This window comes from Aplidium turbinatum, chromosome 2 (genome assembly GCF_918807975.1).
Source record: "Aplidium turbinatum chromosome 2, kaAplTurb1.1, whole genome shotgun sequence".
Taxonomy (NCBI): domain Eukaryota; kingdom Metazoa; phylum Chordata; class Ascidiacea; order Aplousobranchia; family Polyclinidae; genus Aplidium; species Aplidium turbinatum.
Window position 1 is genome coordinate 33,712,788 of NC_137473.1, and position 20,484 is coordinate 33,733,271.

At 36.1% G+C, this 20,484-nt stretch overlaps 2 protein-coding genes across 3 annotated transcripts in view; both read right to left on the reverse strand.

The window, feature by feature from the left end:
• LOC145764542 (prominin-1-A-like) overlaps positions 1 to 20,484 on the reverse strand; it is an 88,525-nt gene that overhangs the window by 32,148 nt on the left and 35,893 nt on the right. For both annotated transcript variants that reach the window (XM_082576164.1, XM_082576163.1), the window contains exons 6-10: positions 16,128 to 16,217; positions 14,244 to 14,455; positions 11,383 to 11,524; positions 10,372 to 10,531; positions 9,663 to 9,809 (exon numbers count right to left, since the gene is read on the reverse strand). In XM_082576164.1, the coding sequence (XP_082432290.1) occupies positions 9,663 to 9,809; positions 10,372 to 10,531; positions 11,383 to 11,524; positions 14,244 to 14,455; positions 16,128 to 16,217 (751 nt within the window). The remainder of the gene's footprint in view (positions 1 to 9,662; positions 9,810 to 10,371; positions 10,532 to 11,382; positions 11,525 to 14,243; positions 14,456 to 16,127; positions 16,218 to 20,484) is intronic.
• Positions 742 to 2,532, reverse strand: LOC145765683 (uncharacterized). The gene is made up of 4 exons (XM_082577505.1): positions 2,355 to 2,532; positions 1,828 to 1,951; positions 1,553 to 1,700; positions 742 to 1,248 (listed from the first exon to the last, which is right to left on the reverse strand). The coding sequence occupies exons 1-4, from the start codon at positions 2,530 to 2,532 to the stop codon at positions 934 to 936; spliced, it is 765 nt and encodes a 254-aa protein (XP_082433631.1). The 3' UTR covers positions 742 to 933.

Sequence of the window (20,484 nt, forward strand, 5' to 3'; positions counted from 1 at the left end):
ATTACTCAAAATCGATCACTGGGTAGAGGCAATTATCGTAAAGTTTCTTGCCCAGAGAAACAACAGCAAGTGCGGGTGGCTGGAGTCGAACATGCAGGCTCTCGACTGCGAGCCCAACGCACTGAGCACTCGGTCACTGTTGCTAGTGCCCAAGGCGTGTAACTATTGTTCTTGTCGACGGTGAAAATTCGACTCACACTGCTAGTGGATATGCCATGTCTGAGGAGTACAGCTCAACTATCCAGTGGAATGTTTCGGGTAGCCCAAATTTGGGCAATAGGCTACACAAATAATAATATTTATTTGCATCAGACAAAGCTGTCAATGTACAAAACAAAGAAATAATACACAAACTGCAAATGCACAAATAACGAACAACAACAACGAAATAATACACAAACTGCAAATGCACAAAATCTCACTAAATAGGCTAATCTAATGTTACAAGTTTACAGACAATGGTACGGTAGTGTTGCAAGTTAGAAGAACAGAAAGTATTCAGAACGATAAAAACAATCAGATGACATATGGCAGCCATCAAAACTAGATATCAGCATACATAGAATTATTATAATGAAGACGATAATTTGATATACGATGGCAATCGGACCTCATCAGGGAGACAACAATAGAGTTAGACGATACTTCGCATCTTCCAACAAAAGAAAAAACATATTTCCGAAGTAATGCATCAAATGTTATAATGTTGCACAAGACTTGATGCTCACGTACGCTATAATGTTTAGGCAAATTGTGTATAATTCTAAATGCATTATTGAAGGCAACACGCAGGCGATTAATGTTACGTTGATGATAATTTTCCCACAGATGACATGCATACATTGGAGTACAATATGAACGAAATAGAACATTTTTAATATCACTGGAGCACTTGTAAAATTTTGATTTTAGTTTGTTGGCAGAACAGATCATTTATTGAAACATGATCAATATGTCGCAATCCTCAGGGCAGTCTTCTTGTACACAACTGAGATTGCAACAAGTTTCCCCACGACACTCTCCACATGCTGTTACGCACTTTAAGCCATGTTTTCTGCAGCTGCAAGACATTGTACCACATTGATTTTTTGTTCCTTCTTTGCATTTGCATCGTACAACGTTCAATAGCCATTCTGGTGCCGGATCTAAATTGGCCTTTATTGGCATAACTGCACCTGCTGCGTCAGCTTTCCATCCCCATTGTGCGAGATCCAAGATTTCAGTGTCAAGATGCTTCCACTGACATACCTGAAGCAACAGATTTATATCAACTTAGATAAATCAAGTCTTGCTGCCATAAAATTTTTGATTTGTAGTACACCACATGTTTATGCTAGTCATATTATAACGCAAGTTGTTTTGCTATAACTTGCATCTTTTCCTTACAGCAGTTTAATAGCGCAATTTGCTGTAATATTTTGAAGTTGCCGACAATAAACAATTCCTGAAAAATATCTTCAAGTGGTATAATCTATAGAGCAAAGACGCTTTTATACTAAATGATTACCGGTATTGTGTTACAATACCATTAGGCTACGCACTATTATTTCACCTGCAAATGTACTCTGAAGGAATGAAAACGAATTGCAGCTTCGGTGGGTGGCAATCTTTCAGGATGAACAGTGGAAGCTGTTGCAACCATCTGCATGTACTTGACGTACCGTAGTTGGCCAAGTGAATCGGCAGGTTTTGCACTAAAGCTTGATGGATCAACAAAATATAGCATTACTATCGGTGAATCTCATTCTGACTGGTAGGCTACTCAGCAACATTTTCATTTCTTCTTATTTAATTAACTGTGCACCAATACAGTCCCAGTTAACTAACCTTTTCAATAACAAATCTCTTCCAGCATCAGCTATTTGCTCACGTGTAGAATCTAATCTCCCAAATACATCAGCAGATTGTTGAAATTCTTCCTTCTTCAGGTAATTGAACATCTTTAGCTTTCCTAAGCAACAAGACAGATGACATAATTAATCATTGTCACCGAATAATGTGTGCATACACTCCATACATTGGCATTTCAAATAAAAGTATCACTATAGAATAATATAATTCCAAATAAAAGTATCACTATAGAATAGAATAATATTGAGTGGATTTGATAATGACTGCCATCTGAATTCTTGCATATCTTTTAAAAGCTGATCAGAAAATGGTAAAAATGTACTTTCAGACAAGCATGGTAAGCAGTTCAGGAACACTGAAAGCAAGATTAAAATGTACTGCTACCAAACCTGATTAATTATATTGGTACCTTGTTGATGTATTGCAGAAGTTGTATCACATCCACTCCAAGCATGAGCAAACAGCAAGTAATTTTTGACACACCTCATGCACCTTACAACTACTTTCGCTCTCTTCTTTTTCTTTTAGATATTGATAAAGATGACTGTCACCAATGTTTTGTGCATAGCTGATTAACGTCTTCAGTCCACCTCGTTTCACTTCTTGTAGCTTCGATAAATTATGAGATTGGCATTTGATGCATAAACTTTCATTATAAAAAGCTTGATTCTGAGTTTCCATTATTCAATTATCTCCATAACATCTGAAAACTAGTCTATCAATTCTAACTGTTTAATAAACTAAGCTATACAACTTAGAAATCATTACCGGTATTTCATAAAAATCTTTAAAGCTGTAAAGAGAGAAAACTAACAGACCTGGAAAAAAAATGGCCACACAGAACATTTGCTCTTTCAAACTTAATCTATATCTGAATATGTTATAGCCTTTACAGGTGGTCTCAGAAGTAACAAGAACCATAGCTCCTACTGGTAGGCTGGCCTCCTTATTTAACTGATAGTATGTGTGCAATTACCAGAAAACGTATTGTTGCATGGATATCACTAGAAGCTATTACCAGGTCTCAATAAACACCCTTCCTTTGTCAGTTTGTGCAGCAGTGCACTGGTAACAGTGGCCTATTACTACTACCATACTGCATTCATTGGTACAAATACTTCACACCTGCATGCAATGCCATTTAAAATCCAAGATGTTAAATGAAAGAGAACTCAACAAAAAGAACAACAGAAAACTCAAAAATTTAACATAAGCTAGAGATGATAAGACATGCTGCATGTAAAAAACATTTAGACCTGTTTCCTTTAACTTTCATCATAGCCCAGCATACCGCACTGTACACTGTTATAGGCTTAGTGCACATGTGTATCGCCTGCTGCCCGGTACCGTATCTAACGTTTTGACTTCTGTTGCAAACCAAATTAAATGAATAACCTGACATGACTTACGGTACCGATAATGATGTTCTTGCAAACAGTTCCCAAAACAAATTAAACTACGGTAGGCTTGCCTGGTACGGTACTCAGTTCTGTGATATTTAGGCTAGTACTGCAGCCAGTGCAGAGTGGTAGATCAAGAATCTTTGCTGTCCCAAACCTACTCAGTACTGCCTATAGTTACTTACAAACCTCATGGCTATTTTTTTTTCTTTTTGCGCAACGCTCAGAGTTCAAGATGGATACCACTACATGGCTAATAAGCTGGTCAGTGGTCACCGGAGCAACTTCGACTGTCAGAATTTTACACGGCTTGCTGTTTCTGCTGAAAACATAGCTAGATTAGCTGCGCCACTAGCGGCGCAAGGTGTTGCTTAAAAAACGGCCACAACTTTTTTGCCAAGGGTCCCTGGTTGGAGGAGAGTGATAATCCTAAACTAGAGGAATTAAGCTTTCCAACGATACCAAATTTGTTAAGGTCGCAATTTATTCCAGGCGGCCCTATATTTTCGCATTTTACGCTCAGACTAATAGGCAAATTGTTCGTAAGCAATTGTTCGTAAAGCAGTTGTTCGTAAGCAATTGTTCCTAAACTGTTTTTCGTAAAATGAAATCCGTAAAACAATTCTTCGTAAAGCATTTCTTCATATACATCAAATTTTAACTGCATGCACGAAAAAATGCTTTAGAAAGAGTTGTTTTACGAAGAATTAATTTTACGAACAATTGTTTTACGAACAACTGCTTACGAACAATTGCTTTACGAACAATTGCTTACGAACAATTGCTTTACGAACAATTGCTTACGAACAATTTGTCGGACACCAAGGTAGACACAGTAAAATTAAAAATTAGATACATACAGCAATAACAGCATGTTCGTGTTTGTGCTTATAATGTACTTATGATAATTGTAGTAAGCTGGTAAAATGAAAATTTTTTAACAGTTATATTTTATTGCAACAACTCTGTTCCTGTGGACCACTCAGTCTTAATAACCTATAACCATATAACATAGTATTTATTGCGAAGATCAGTTATTTATTTCAATGTAGATGTAAAATCAGTTATTTTTTCGTTACTTGAAAAGGGCTAACATATGTATGTATGGCCGAAAACGTTCGTAGTTTATGGTTTGTGTTCAGTTTTTTAATATATTATGTTAAATGCCGTGTGGTTGCTTGGTTTTATCTGTTTATGGTTGAAGAAAGTCACCTCTTCACCAAAATTGTAATATAACGTAGTGGTTTTCAACATTTTATGCACCGCAGTCCGCAACCATTCAGAGCAATCGATGTAGCCTCGCGACCTTCCATAAACATATCGAACAAAAGCATATTTAGTGCAAAATTAAACTAAATTTGATTCACGACGACATCCAGTTTTGTCTCGTTTCGCTGTTCTAATGCAAACTTCTGAAACCAAAAACGTCTTTACACAATATCATTACGGCTTTTTTACATTTTCTCTAATTATATTATTTTCGTTTCCTATCAAGCTTGGCTAGATTACGCGAGAAAAACTAATGAGAATGAGCTAGATTTTCAAGGGATGAATTGATTGCAATCTTTTATGGATCTATTGAAATTAGCTTCAGTGAGATGGTTGGTGCTTCATTTTTTTAACAACCTTGATAATAGGGTGGCTCGTTTTTGAACTTTTTTCTTTAATTCTCTTGGGGTAGTGGGGAAATGGTGCCAATGAGTGAGAAAAAACTTACGACAAAATTTGAGATTCGTAACAAATTGTTTTCAGCCTCCTCATGGGGCTCAAAAATTGAAAAATGGGGTCAAAAACGCAATTTTTTCCAAAAATATTTTTAGTTTGGATTGATTTAATAATGTTTAGTTATATCTAATTAACCTTAAAAAAAATTGAAGTCATTTGAACTATTCCCTCAGCTTCCTCACAGCTTCAGAAAATTTCCATTTTGCTAAAAATTTTGCATTTTTGTTTGTGGTTACATAAATCACATGAATAACATAAATAACATGAAAATCAACATAAACAAGACGAAAACTATGATTATTACAAGAAAAAAAATGTACCAAGTTTAAATATCACTATTGGCGGAATGCTGGTCGAACAAGTCAAAAGTTTTACCTATCTGGGACACACAATAACTGAAAATGGCAGATGCAATACGGAAATATTGAGACGAATAGAAATAGCAAGAAACAACTTTGTGAAAATGAAAAAGACATTAACAACACGCAAAATTAACATCAACACTCGAAAACGAATTGCGAAATGCTATATATGGACTACACTACTCTACAATGCAGAAACATGGACACTGTCATCACAAATGGTTAAACGACTTGAGGCATTTGAAATGTGGATTTATAGAAGAATGCTTAAAATTTCATGGAAGGATAAAATCACAAACAAAGATGTACTATCCAGAATACAAACCAACATGGAAGTTCTACAAACAATTAAATCAAGAAAATTGAAATATTTTGGCCACATGATTCGCAATAATTCTATTCAAACACAACTACTAGAAGGAAAAATGAACGGCAAGCGAAATAGGGGCAGACCACCAAGAATTTGGACTAATGATATTGAAGACTGGTCAGGACTTAACTACAAAACTGCAAAAGAAAAAGCTCAAAACAGAGAAACTTGGCGTCTCATTGCCTCCAACCCTCGACGAGAGGAAGGAACTTAATGATGATGATGATGATGATGAAATACAAACTTCGTCAATGACGTAAATACAAATAAAAGACGTCACTTTTTCTTACCAAATTAACCCAATTTCATTAAAAAATGACGCAACAGCTCAGGGCAGGTCTATAAAGAGAAAGGCAATGACGTTTTATAGTTTTATAGTTGGCAAAATGTCTAACGCAATTATGTATTATGTAGGTAAAGGTAAAGGGGGGTCCCATACTTGATTCAAGTGTCGGGTATGAGAAGATAAGGTTCTCATTGTACTAAGCCTTCGGCACTAAGGAGAGTAGGGTGGCCAGTTCCTTTCTCTCGGCCCCCTTTACTTCAGCAACTACGCCCACCCAATTTATTACACCCTGGGTAGAGGTGAGCGATGTTTTCAACAACCAGCTGAAGCCGGGAGTCGAACCAGGTTTGCATAATTGGAAAGCCAACGCCTTATCCGTTGCGCCATCCCACCGTAACCACCAACAAAAATGCGAAATTTTCAGCAAAATGGAAATTTTCAAAAGCTGTAAGGAAGCTGAAGGAATAGTTTAAATGACTCCAATTTCTTTTCTTAGGTTGATTAGATATATCTAAACAATATTGTATCTACCCAAACTAAAAATATTTTTGGAAAAAATTGCGTTTTTGACCCCATTTTTCAATTTTTGAGCCCCATGAGGAGGCTGAAGACAATTTGTTACGAATCTCAAATTTTGTCATGAGTTTTTTCTCACTCATTGGCACCATTTCCTCACTACCCCAAGAGAATTAAAAAAAAGTTCATAAACGAGCCACCCTACTTGACAATGTGTGGACTGTGGAACTATCTCTTCATTTATTCATAGCTTGTCACGCCAGAGTCGGAGCCAGGTAAGAGCATTGCTTGTGATGTTTTTGAGGTCGTTGTCATCACATGAAGGGCTAAGGGGGCAGTCGGTGAAGATGAGCTTCATCGTCTAATTGTCTAGGCCGCCATCACACGTTGGGTCAGGAATCATCTTCCATCGGAAAAGATTGCTTTTATTTCTCCCGACTCTGCAGCGAGCTCTATTTAGGCAGCACCACTCTCTTCTCTCAAGAGTGGAAGTTTGTTGAAGACTTTCTGAAGGACTTGAGATGGCAGGATGTTGTGTCCTATCGGGCTCAGAGGTCCACATTTCTAATCGTGCAGCTGTCGAGCTTGTGTGTTCCAACGGGCCGACTGCCCGACTTTGATGAAGCTCTTGCGTGACTTGAGTCTTGTTGGAATACGTTTGTGTTCATAGAGAGGGTGGCGTTGGTCGGATATTTGTTTTACTCTTTCCTTTTTGTAGCGACTTCTCTTCGGCAATGAGGTGGAGCTATAGTTGCTAAGTTATAGAGGTCGGAGATTGGTGTTGGACGGAGTGTGCCAGTTATGATTCTACATGCCTGGTTTAATTCGGAGTCAATTACTTTGGTGTGGCTTGACCTAGCTTATACTGGAGCGCAGTATTCAGCGGTGGAATAACAAAGAGCCATTGTTGTTTGCTTCAGTGTGTGCTCATCTGCTCCCCAGTTTGAGTTTCCCAGCTTTTGCAAAAGGTTTTTGCGAGCAGATAATTCTTTTTTAGGCATCAGTAGGTGTGTCTTATAGAATAGGGTCCTGTCCAGTGTTATGCCAAGGTATACAGGAAAGGGGGTATATTGTTAAGCAGTGTTTTCCCAATTGATGATTATTTTTTCGCTAGCCTTATGATTGTTCAAGTGAAAGCATGTTACTTGGGTTTTGGAAGGGTTTGCATTTAGGCTCTAGTACTTGTAATAATTGATTAATTGACTGATTGAATGTTTATCCTCGGACTGGGAAAGCTTCATGCAGAGCTTAATCCTGGCAGTTTCGCATACTTGTAGAGGCTTTAAATCACTGACGCAATCGAAAGGGCGCCGGTTCGACACCGCTTAAGCGCATGCGGCTGTGTCTGTGGCAGGACACTTAAAGGCATGCCTGAAGGTGGACACGAAGATTGGCTTCCTTGCTTTCCCGTCCACTTAATCTAAATCTTCAACCACCGGGTGTAAGCCTGGATACGACAACCAAACTGACGCAGGCCGGTCACCGAGATTGACAGAGTAAAGTTTCCGATTGTTAAAGTCTTGTTGCCGGGGAATTATTCCATCTATTAGATGCCGCTGAATGGAGAGCAGTCCTTAACGTGCGTTGCTCAAGCGCACACCCCGAGAGTCGAACCAGCGCCGCTATTGATCTTGAAGTTTCTTCGTTCCAGAAGTGACGCGCTAACCAATTGAGCTATCGGGGATAGGTGGAGAACTCGGAGAGTGCTCCTGTTAAGGTCTTTTTTATCACGGAGAAGTTTTTTGATTGGGTAGCTAGGCAGAGGTCGTCGGCATAAATGAAACGACGTACGTTGGGGGGTTTTGGTTGATCATTGGTGTAGCATTGGAACTATCGCTGAAAGTACTTTTCAACAAAATAGCCTACACACTGATTTTTTTCAATGCCATTGGAAACGTTCTTGACAAATCCATATTTGACTTAAGATTCCAAATATGATAACCTTGCTTTTTGCCATAAAGTGGCTACTAGTTAACGTTAATATTATTAAAGCATTTTGTAACGTCTGAAAGTGGGCAGTTCTATTTAGAATCGTAGTTTTCGTACTTGTCATAAATAACAATCTACACACGAAAGTTCACCCACAAACCCCAACAAACCATTTACTGCTGGAAAAAGGAGGAAACAAGCTATCCAAAAATATTTACTTTGTTAGGCTGGGGCAATCCATTAAGGGTTTATACCATTTTGAATTTGTACATAAAATCAACCGATTGTCTCCACTGCAGCCCTAAAAACTCAAAAATGGCTAAAGGTAGGGACTTCAAACTGCATGGTGATCTAGTAGGATATCCTAGCCATAAATTAATAGAGGAGATTTCTTTTAACTCTTTTATTTTTTTAAATATAAAAAATTTCATAATTGCTATGCATCGAGAGCAAATTTGACTTCAGAATTTGGTAATAAAATATTTATTACTCTGAATATTGACACAAAACTCAATCATTATGTCCGTAAGAGCTTATTGTGCATATGTTAAAAATTTTATTTAATTCTGACAAGTAGTTTTCTAGAAGAAACATTTTTAGTGCACAAAAAACATGATTTTGAGTAAATCGCACTGGAAAAATAGAATTAGGTAAATTTATGCCTTTGACTTCAAATGTGACTTTTTTCTTCTATGTCCATTCACAACAACTAAAATATACATAATGAACAAAATACTGAGTTTACACATACACAAATTAAATATATAAAATAAAATAGATTTTGTAAGGGAAAATACAAAACATCTTGCAACTAACATTTTCACAAAAATGCAAATTTTTATTCACATTTTAAACTAAGGTGCGTTCAGAAAACCTTTCGTTTGAAGCCTAATGAGGGCAAATAGGTAAAAACTGACTGCATATTCGGAATCTACGATAAATTTCCAATATATATCAAAAAAATAAAAAAACATTTTCCCCCCTAAAACAATACACTGGATTTTCAAGCGTTTTACGACCCACTGAAAAACGGCTTGCGACCCCTATAGGAGTCGCGATCCCCAGCCAACTTAAATAACTTATCCACGGTTATCGTCATCGGCACCACTTTTGAGTGACTTTGAAAGCCACGCCTGTAGAGGAACGAATACAAAATAGAGAATCTGTGCTTCACAAACTATTAAAATCGGTTTTAAGAAAAGAAAATCCTGTATAGAGCTTACGACATAATAAAAATTCCTCCCAAATTTGATAAGTCATTTCTCTCCATGGGTTGGTTGCTGAAATGTTTCGTTCCAAAACCAATTCCAAGCCAGTACAAAAGTAGTATAATAATTATCATTAATCCCAGCAAAATTCCGCCTATGTACCTGTGATATAAAGGAGTTGGTGTCAAAATGACATTATTTTACACAAGAAACAGCCTCCGCTATGTAACAGAATCACTCACAATAATTCCTAGATAACTAAACTGATAGCTAATAAGCTTGAACCTTTTCTTATGAAACTTAGTTGATCACCGTTCTGAAAGAAGACCTGCACACGGATTCTGTTCATCTTGTTAGAATACTTATTTGCATTGCAAACTAGTTTTGTGTAATGTTATATTGCACATGACTGGCTAACTGCGTTTCGAAAGCTTGTAAATACTCCCTATTTCCACAAAGAACCCGTAGCACTGGTTTGAAGCAGATCGTTCTACTGTAGGCCTATATTATGCACTTGATGTTTTCTTAACTTAAAATTTTCAGTGGCTACTTAACTGCATAAAAGAAGTCTTCATGTTGTGTTTACCAGCTATCTAAGTATTATGTTACTGCACAAACAACTTTTCATATTTAAGTATTTGTTTAAACAGCTATGTTTGGTTTAACAAACAAAAATACACTAATGCAAATTAACTTAAGTGATAGGCAACTTGATACACTATACCTGTAAAGATCATATTCTAAAGTATATTCATTGATGTAAGCGATTGTGGAAGAACCTGCTTGTTCGATCGCCAATGCATATGTTTTCACTGCATCCAAAGGCAGTTGAGATACGAATAATGTCAGAGTATCATTTATTTTAGTTAAAGATGCTGATAATGCTGGAAAAAAAAGTAAATTACTTTAGATAAAGTTGGAAGCGAGGTTTGAACAACGTAAGCTAGCGGCTAAGGAAGCCAACATATTTCGTGACAGCGAGTAGATCTTGGGGCATACTTTCAAGCAAAAATATGTTAGCACAACCTAAAATTAAGGAAATTATTTATGTAAACGGTTTGAAAATTAATGTTTGGCCTAGATGTACAGAGACATGGTGTACAGTTTTGCACCAACCAATCAGTGTCTGTCTTTTTTTCTAATAGCATTTGTCCCGGTCAGTCGGCAGGAATTTATATTTATGATGTCCAGCTGGGTCAACTGTTAACGAATATTCAGTTTTGATTGATAGAGAAATTGCGGAGTCTGTTATTCATAATCTTTCTCCCACACTCTTAAATTGTTGCAGTATATATTGGAGTACTCTCACATTCTGAAATTTTCAAAAGTTGGTTGTTCCGGGCCAACTTTTCCTTATTTGTGGTGGATTAAAACCACCCTTGAAATTACTGATTTATATCATTATGAAAGAAATGGGAACAAGGCATACGCTTGCTTTTGAATTAATAAAAAAACTTTACCTGAACGTTGCGCCGAATTGAAACGTTGCTGGCGGAAATGCAACTTCAAAACGATTGAGCTGTATGGTATTGTCGTGTGTTTAATGAGGGTAAGAATTTAAGTCTTAGTCCAAAACCTTGAAACAATATTCCCTAGGACTGCCACAATTTACAGATTATATGGAAAAACACTGCTTTTGTAGTAAATGTCTAAGAATTTTTATTTTAAAATGTCATAACTACCATCTACTTGATGTAAATGTTGTATTAACTAATTTTTTCACTGAGCTACTTACAATTTTCTACGTCTTTGCCACCGTTAACAACGAGTTGCGGGATATTATTGAAAAGTTGCGTCACCACAGCTATCTCTTTATTCATGTCATAGGTAGTTATAGTGTTCTGTATACTGTTAATTTCGGTCTGCAAACTGACAACCTGCAAACAGAATCATTAGTCAGAAAAATAGCATTAAAGCTTAATTAGGACAGGCTTGTTCCAGCAATTACTTAATATGAATAAATGTTAAAAGAAAATTTAGTATTATCATTAAGGATGAAAGAATGTTAACAAAATAAAAATATTATAATATTATTGTGTAAAGCAAATGTGAAGATAGACAAAACGACAAAAGAATAAAGTGAAAAAACACATAGCCTATCAAAATTTGACTTTCAAAGATAAATGGTTTTCATCTTCAGTAAGTAAAATTTAGTTCAAGCTTAGTTGTGAGGTGGAAGAATTTAAATTATGTGACGTCATATTCGAAATGCTTATTAAAATATGAACTTTTACTGCAATTTTGCTCTTTTTCATTCCCATTTCTCGCAGAAAATGTATGAACCTACCCTAAAAGACATAGACTAATCGTAATCGGTGATTATAATCGAATACATGTTTTCATGCAGCCATAATTGATTACATGCAAAAGAATGAAATCGCAATCGTAAAGTGTTAAAAGTAATCATAACTCCAATCGATCACCTTACTAAAAGCAAACCTGTAATAAATAGAAATCGAACGCAATGTCAAAGTCTAGACAAAAAGAACAACAACCCTCAAGAACATGTAGCTTCACACAAGTTGAAGATTAGGCTACATAACTTTAATTTATTATTATGATTTGAAAGGAAATTCCTAACTAGTCGTTATTAACTGCAGATATAGGCCAACTGTTTCAATCTTAGGGATCTCTTTAGTACAGTGAAAGAAAGTTAAATTTAATTGCTTTAGTTTTCCATTTTTCGGATTGATCTGTCTTTAAATTTGTCGTTTTTCAGATTGTTCAGTTATTTGGTGATGTAAGTGATCAAAATGACAAATGAGACGAAGATTTGATTGCTTTAGAAATTTGTGTTAAAAAATGATTGAAATGTGTCGAAAACAAAATAATAAAAAAAGTAAAGATAACAAGAAGTTGTCATCAGGCTATGGCAATACAATCAACCAAAATGGATCCAAAATACAAGTAATTAAAAGCTAGTGGCACAAGTACAAATAGATATTGAAAAAAATGGGGGGATAAATCAAACGTATATCCGCTTAGCCGATGAAGCAAGAGAAGGATTCATAAGGATACAAACTGATATACAGTAGGTTCCACAAGTGTTCTAAAAAATCCAATCTACTCATTTTGATGAAAAATTTACGTAAAAAGCGAAAACTTTCTTTCAACGTTGCCAACATGTTTGAATTCAACGGAGGCGTACCGGTCAATAACTTCTAAACCACAATTAGTTTAATTTAAGAAAAAAATAAAAAAAACTCCAAATATACTGTACACACTAAACTCTTGTTCAGCAAACGTTTCGAAAACTCCCTTACCTTCTGTGCTATTAAATGAAAGCAATTCCCGTATCGCTGAACTTTCAATTATATTGTGGCTGACGCCAGAATGGCTAATCACCAAGCTTAACCCTCTGTCTACCGAAAGAAAATATGCAAGTTTTACCTTTCAAAGTACTTGTTTTAGACAAAAAAAAAAACAGCTCCGATGATGAAATTAAAACTCAATAGGAAAGGATGTAACAGACTACAAAAAGCAGAACTTATAAACACTGTAGAAAAAACAAAAATTCTCAAAATTTAGCGAACAAGTCATACAGTAGCCCATGCACAAACCAAACTGATATGGTATTGGTTTATTCTTGAGCAATGGTCAAACTATTGAGAGATTTGGCTAAAAAACGCATATTAGGCCTACATTTTAGTTCACAAGAAATATTGTGAGTTTATATATTATCACATTCATTGTTAATGATTTGCAAATGTTCTTGGCAAACGTTGGATTTGCAAGTAGTACAGAATTATCTGCATTTTTGTGTTTGTGTCTTTCGCAAAGATAACATCTAGCCTTCTTTGATTTTGGCGCTTGATCATCAACAGCTGTTTCTTTTATTTTGTTGCAGATTTAGATGTTTTGTTGATATTGAAGTGGAAGTTGGTAATCCAGCAAGCTCTTTTCCTACTGGATCTAAAGTTTTCTTCTCTTTCATGCTGAATGTTGTGTTGCTATTTTCGCATTGCAAATGGTGCCATGTCACAAAAGTATTGAAGGCAGTGACATCGATCATAATTGTAAAATAGAGCTATCCGCCATCTTCTCGTCATTCTTTTAGAAGTCTATTTCCTAACCATTGTGTTAATAGTGTTGACTCCTTTTTAAGTGTTGTTGTAATACAAGATTACTTCGAATGCAGCAGGCTTGGGGTCCATTGGACCCCACGGTACAAGATGCTATTATTTTTTTCTATGCCACCAACTTTTGTTTGAGATCAATAATTATTATATTGTCCTAAGGATCAAGCAAAGCTGTGAAAAGTCAAGGTATATCAATATCGCATCTGCTATATGTCCTGAGAAATCGCAGACCGAAATTTGTTTTGAGGTTCATTGGACCCCACGGTAAATAGAGGGTTAAAAAAAGAAAAATTACGTAATCGAAGACAAGGTTTGCAGTTTTTCTATCTTAGTTTACCTGTAAACACTAAGGTGACAGTAGTGTCAATTTCGACATCTCGCAATTTTCAACTTACCATTGTTAAGTTTTATACAGTACGAATTTCAGTTTGAAATGCTCAGTTACCCTCTTGACTATGTTTAGACAACTTCTAATTAAATAGGTTACCCGCTTAATTCAAAAAGGTAAGTAACCCACTGATGAAAAATTTGCTCCGGTTGGTGTCAGTGAGCCTGTGGACAACTGTATGTTTCTGCAAACGGGGTTGGCATTGCAAAATGGGTTGCTTAAGTCGTTAACAAGAGCCTGACGTCTTGCAGCCAACACTGGGTTGAGATTCGCTATTCCAGTGGCGAGCGTCGCTGAGAAAGATTCCATGATTTGAAGACCTGCCACGGAATCTTGAAAATCTGTGGGAAACAATGAGTTAGCTCCTTAACTTGGAACTTTTATTCTATTTTAGTGTAAGCAAATGACAGGCTAAGTATCTTTCAATCGCCATGACAAATGAGAGGTTACGCTATAATTACAAATTCGAATAGAATTTTTTCTAGTAAATCATGCAATACTCTGCGTAATCGTATTTTATTCACAACTAAGTAAATTGGTTAGAAAAAAAGGGTTGTACCTACAAACATTTGTCGGAATGGTCCATGATGCAAGAGAAGGATGCACAAAGAATACAAATTGATTTATACTGGTTCAACAAGTGAAAACAAAAAGTGGAAGTTATATAACTTTTTGGTGATTTGAAAGAAAATGCCTAATAAAACGTTATTAATTATTGAAAACAGAGGCCAGTTGTTGTGATCTTAAAGATCTCTTCAGTGCGGTGAACGAAATTTAATTTGGATTACTTTGTTTTTCACTTTTTGGATTGATTCGCTTTAATTTTTCATTTTTCGGATTGGATAGCTGTTTTAGTGACGTCAGTGGTCAAAATGTTAAATGGGACGAGTTTTAACTTTGACATACAAACGCTAGCGAAACGTAATTCTTTACTTCAATAAAAAGGTTGAAAGTTTTAGAAAAACTGTGCTAAGAAATGATAGGGATGATGTGATCAAGAAATTTGATTTGCCTATGAGTTATGTTGATCAAAAGTTCCTTATCTTGATGTAACCCACACGGTTTAAAACTTCTGCATTTGTGATATGATTAGCACATAAAATCTGGAGCATTCTTTTGCAAAACTACATTTCAGCCTCTTCAATGTTATTCCTAGTTTCTGCGGTGAAGATCTACATGCAAGTACAAAATTATAACATTAACGAATAAAGCATAAGGTTATCATATTTAAAAATTAAAGAATTCGTAATAATCCGTGGAAACACACTGCTAAATTCAGTCTTTAAATTAAAGTGCTTTGTATCAAATGTGTCCAAAACTAAATTATGTGTCCAAAACCGAAACCAACCGATAAAATTAACAACACACTAAATCTCGTTGCATATGGAAAACAAGTAACAGAATTCGCATAGCTTGCATGGCCACAAACCATCTGCGACCAACGAAAGAGAAACTGCATTACAACACCGAATTAGCTTAGGCCGGGCAGCATTTGGAAAGACCAAAAATATTTTAACTTCCAATAGACTCTCAATCAATCTGAAATCAAAAATTTTACGTTTTGTGTGCTCGTGCTCTACAATCTAGAATACGTAAATTGGACAACAAAAATAAGAAAAACACTCACCGCTTTCCAAAATCATCCCATAAGAAGCATGACCAAAAAATGGCTACTTGACCACACGAAAATATAAGACGTATTGACTAAAACGAAGCTAAACCCTATTGCAGTAAAGATAAAATCGAAAGTTCTAAAACTATTCGGCCACATCAAAACATCAAAATACGGAGTCAGCAAAATCTACATAGATGGTAGGCTATAGCCAACGGAAAGGAAAAACGTGGTAAACCATCAAGATGATGGCATGACAATTGACAACATCCAGGCATGGTCCGAACTGAACTTGGCGACACTGGGCGAGCTAGTTCAGGACCGTGACTTATGGAAACATATCACCCGTGTTGATGCGCAATCTGCTTCAAGCGGTGATGGTGACTGATGATCACATTTACCTGAATACAACTTCGACAGTTTGTCCAAGGTTGGGATGGCAAGTAAAGCTAATGTTGCTTGGAGTGGTTCACCCAACGAAGTCCTTAAATCTGTGAAAACATATTGAGTGAATTATTTAGTATTCCAGTTCAAATTGAGGCAAATGTCGCCGTGCTTTCTAATCTGGTGCAATTTGCAATCCACAAGAAAGATATATGAAGGCCTACATCAACGAAGTCAATATTATCAAAGTAATCTTAAACAGGCTGTTCTGTTCGCCATGGTGTGAATTTACTAAGTTTTCATTCAAATAAAATATAAGTATAGTCTTATTCAAACGAAGAGAATACCTTTTGTATATTAGTCTACTAGCCTACTACAAAGTGCACGCTTCAAACAGTGCAAGTAGCCTACGCCAATAACACTGTTCAACAATTTTTCAAAAGTTGTTTGCTTCTGATACGAAAACAATTGATTTTGATGCGTGTTTGAACGCTGAATCCAAAAATGTCAATTAAAATTGCTGATTAGCTCTAGTTTAAGAGATAAAAACTTTTTTAATTTTTGTAGCCTATGTGGGATCTACTGTACATATGGCAAGTCTTGATGCACTTTATTGAACACAACAGTAACAATCCCATAAACAGTGTATTAATTGCATGCGTTTATATTTCAACATAGCATATGCAACAAATAATTGTCACTTTTCAAATATAAATTTTTAATCTATTTTATCTGTTCTCCTTTTTTTGCCTGTCGCTTGTATACGGTTAATGGAGCATCCTTGATTCCTTAGATATCATCCAGCAAAAGTCAGCAAGCACTGATTGACTCTGTTTTTCCTGGTACCTCTTTTCCTTTGTAGTTATGCATTGGTGAAATCGCTCACCATGCTCATCACTAACTTCTCCACAACTTGGTGGAAAAATCTAGGTGAGAGTCCAAAAGATCTATCTTCTTTGACATATTGCACCCTGCATCTGTATGCTTTAATGAGATTGGACACCAATTCCGTGTAGTTGTCAGCTCTTTTGTTCCCCAAGAATTTTGTCGCCAGCATTATAAACGCTTCCCATGCAATTTTCTCTTGTCCCACACTTGATCAAATTCACCGTCTTCGAGAATGTGTCTTATCTGGGGACCTGTAAACACACTTTCCTTTATTTTCGCTTCGCTCATTCGGGAAAATTGTTTGTCGAGGTACAAGAAACCAGCTTCTGCTTTGTTCATTGCCTTGACGAAGTTCTTTACTAAACCCAGTTTTATGTGCAACGGTGGCAACAAAATCCATGGCCACCTAAAGATACGGCTTGATTTGTCACATTTTGCAGACATTTCCAGGTTTTTCTAACTTTGGGCAAACGTTTAAATAAATTTTTCTAAAAATTAGATTTTTACGCTTTCTTTATACTTTTCCCCAGATGACACAATAGGTTTTAACATCCTCACATGTTCAAAAACAAAGAAAATTTGATTTCGAAGATTTTAGTCAGACTGTTAATTTTCAATAACAGTCTGATTTTGCGTTTTTCAACTTACTTTTTCTCATTTGCTACTGCTTCCCCAAGGCAACAAAAAGGTTTTATGTCATTAGGAAACGCAAAAAGTATAAACATCTCAAAAAATGTCAGTCAAGCACTAGCAGTAGCTGTAATCAAAATCTGCAAAATGTGACAAATCAGGCCGCATCTCCAGTTGGCCATGCAAAATCTTATTTGATTCAACAAGTGGTGGATGTAGAACGTTTTTCTCCCCTCGAGTCAATGATTGACGGAGAGGCCAGTCTTTCTTGATGTATTGGGAATCTTTGGCTCAACTATCCCATTCACAAAGAAAACAGCAGTAGTCTACTTAGTATAACCTGTAGCTGCAGACTCGTAACAAGAGCTACTACCTTTATGTCACCACACAGCTGCCAATGATGTTGGTCATACTTTATGCATCTTTGAAGTTGCTTTATGTTGTCATATGTCTCTTTCATTATGAACTACACAACCCACTGGGATTGATGGCATGGTGTTTCCATTCTGCAGTAAAACGGCCTTTAGACTTGTCTTAGATGAATCGATGAACAACCTCCATTCAAGTGGATCACAACTAATATTCAGGGCTGCCATTAATTCACTTATTTTTCTGCATGCTAGCCTCAAGACCACCTTCTGCAAAAAAGAATGATTCTAGCTCTTCTTGACGGTCACGGTATTTGGATATCCTTACGTCTACTGTCAGAAGATTCCATTGCTGAAGTATAAAGCCCCAAAGTTCTGAGGATAAGATCGTGCAATTCATTTTGAGTTATAAAATTCTTTGGAAGATAATGTTTCAACGTATAATCCCTGTGACATTGAAAATCCACCACTATTCACAGAACTTACACTTTCTTCATTGTCTGAATCCAGTGTGAATTCTTAAGGTGGCTCAGGAACAGGAAGTAATTCTCCAGGTAGTTTTTGGACGAATTGCTGAAGAAATATTGGGGTATTGAATACTCTGCTTCTTCTTTCTCGACAAACTTTTACAAACCGAGAGGTCATGCAAAAGTAGCAATCTCTAATGTGGTCAGTAGGTTCTCTCCAACCATTGGAACAACAAAGGGCATACATTTTCTTTTTACGTTTAGCCATTGCCCAAAGTTTGCACCACAGGAGTTACAGCATATTCTGTGAGGGGCCCAACTCTTTCCCTGATCACCAACTTTGCATGCAAAATACAAGTGGTATGCTTTCTTGATCACAGCCGATATACTTCGCTTTTGTAAAGAAAAAGCTATTTCACCACAAATGTAGCAGAAATTGTCTGCTTTATTTATGCATTTACGAGGCTTCTGCAGAAAGAGCAATTAAGGCCAAACACCTGAAGTTTTTACAAAAAAAAGAAAGCAAACAACCCAACTCAAACATATATCAAAATAATATGAATAGACACGTCATCTACCATATCTTCCAACAAATACATTAAGTGTCCAACTATATCTGACCGATGCAAGCTGCAACAGAAAAACGCACACTGCTTTCGGCGTCAGCAAGTAAAGCACATTTTGGCATGGTGCCATATCTCAAAAACTAGAGCTAATCAACAAATTTCAAGTTGATATTCGTGATCAGTGACCCAAAATTAGCCAAGATTGACCTTACTCGTTTCAGAAGCAAATTGGCTGTTGACCAGTGATCATAAGTGAAAGACTTACCGTGAACAAAGCAAAATCCAAGGATATGGGCGTCAGTTGACTTAGGAGCAGTTTCATTTTGTATCTCAGTTTTATTTTGTATTTTGTATCTTATTTTAATTATTATCTGATTGTAAGTTTTGCCCCATTTATAGAAATTTTGAAACAGTCCATCAAATATTGCAAGCACCATTATGCTGTAGGTGCGTTTGTAAATACAAATGAAAAACTTACATGATTATAGAAAAAGCATTTCGAATAGGATTGGTAGATGTTATCTCTAATTTCAAAGTTTGAAAAAATACGCTAACGCTACTTTTAGTTCAAAAGTTTGCAGAGTTGTTTTACCTTCTTCTGGAATCGGACAAAGTTTTGTTGTGGAGTTGCAGATAATGTTACGCAGTTGCATCATGAGAAGTAGCATAAATTTATAACAATGGCTACTTCTATGGGAATTTTAGTTGAAGCTTTGATCTACAGTATTTAAAACGATTTCTTTTGGTAAAATGAAACAAAACAGTACCTACTCTTTGAAAAAAATCTACATGTAAGCAAAATCAAAATAATAAATTTTGCTTCGAAAAATATCTTTCTTGTTTGGGACATCCCTGCTCTTTTGTTCTTGGTTTAGTTATTTAGTACAATTTTCCAAATGTTGGCCTAAAGTCCTAAACCTATTTCTTATGGCAATAAAGCCGGGAATTTAAGGAACACCTGGAAACAGCGAATAAAATGTAAAACAGTTCTTAAAGTTACGCTTTTAACACATTAATCGTACAACCAATATCCTTCAAAATTTAAACCTCATAACATAACCCATTTGGTACATTTGTAATAGTTTTAAAGTTTCAATTTTTCTCGGCTGTTTAAACCGAATATTATTTAGGTCCACAAGTTTTTGGAATAAGCCAACAGGCCGATTTATCTTCCTAAGTATCGATAAAAATTAATTAAGAGTTAAAATGCCGTCGCTGTGCACAGAAACCTTTTCAAACGTTTTTTTTTGTGTTTTATTAGCTGCATAACCTACCTATCGGCTAGGAATCTCCAATTAAAAAGCACAGTGTTCTTGTAGTCTTGACAGGGTGTAAAACATTGGAGCAATATCTTTACAGATTGGGCAATATCATTAAAATTTATCGAAGGCAAAAGTATATGCTCAAACAATACAACACATCAGGTTAAAAAACCATAATTTGTTTCTCTGCACA

Coding starts and splice junctions, on each gene's coding strand:
- LOC145765683 (XM_082577505.1), bottom strand. CDS start 2,532: ATGGAAACTCAGAATCAAGCTTTTTATAATGAAAGTTTATGCATCAAA. Junction 1,952..2,354: donor AGAAAAAGAAGAGAGCGAAA/GTAGTTGTAAGG, acceptor CTTGTTGCTTAG/GAAAGCTAAAGATGTTCAAT. Junction 1,701..1,827: donor AGAGATTTGTTATTGAAAAG/GTTAGTTAACTG, acceptor TGATCCATCAAG/CTTTAGTGCAAAACCTGCCG.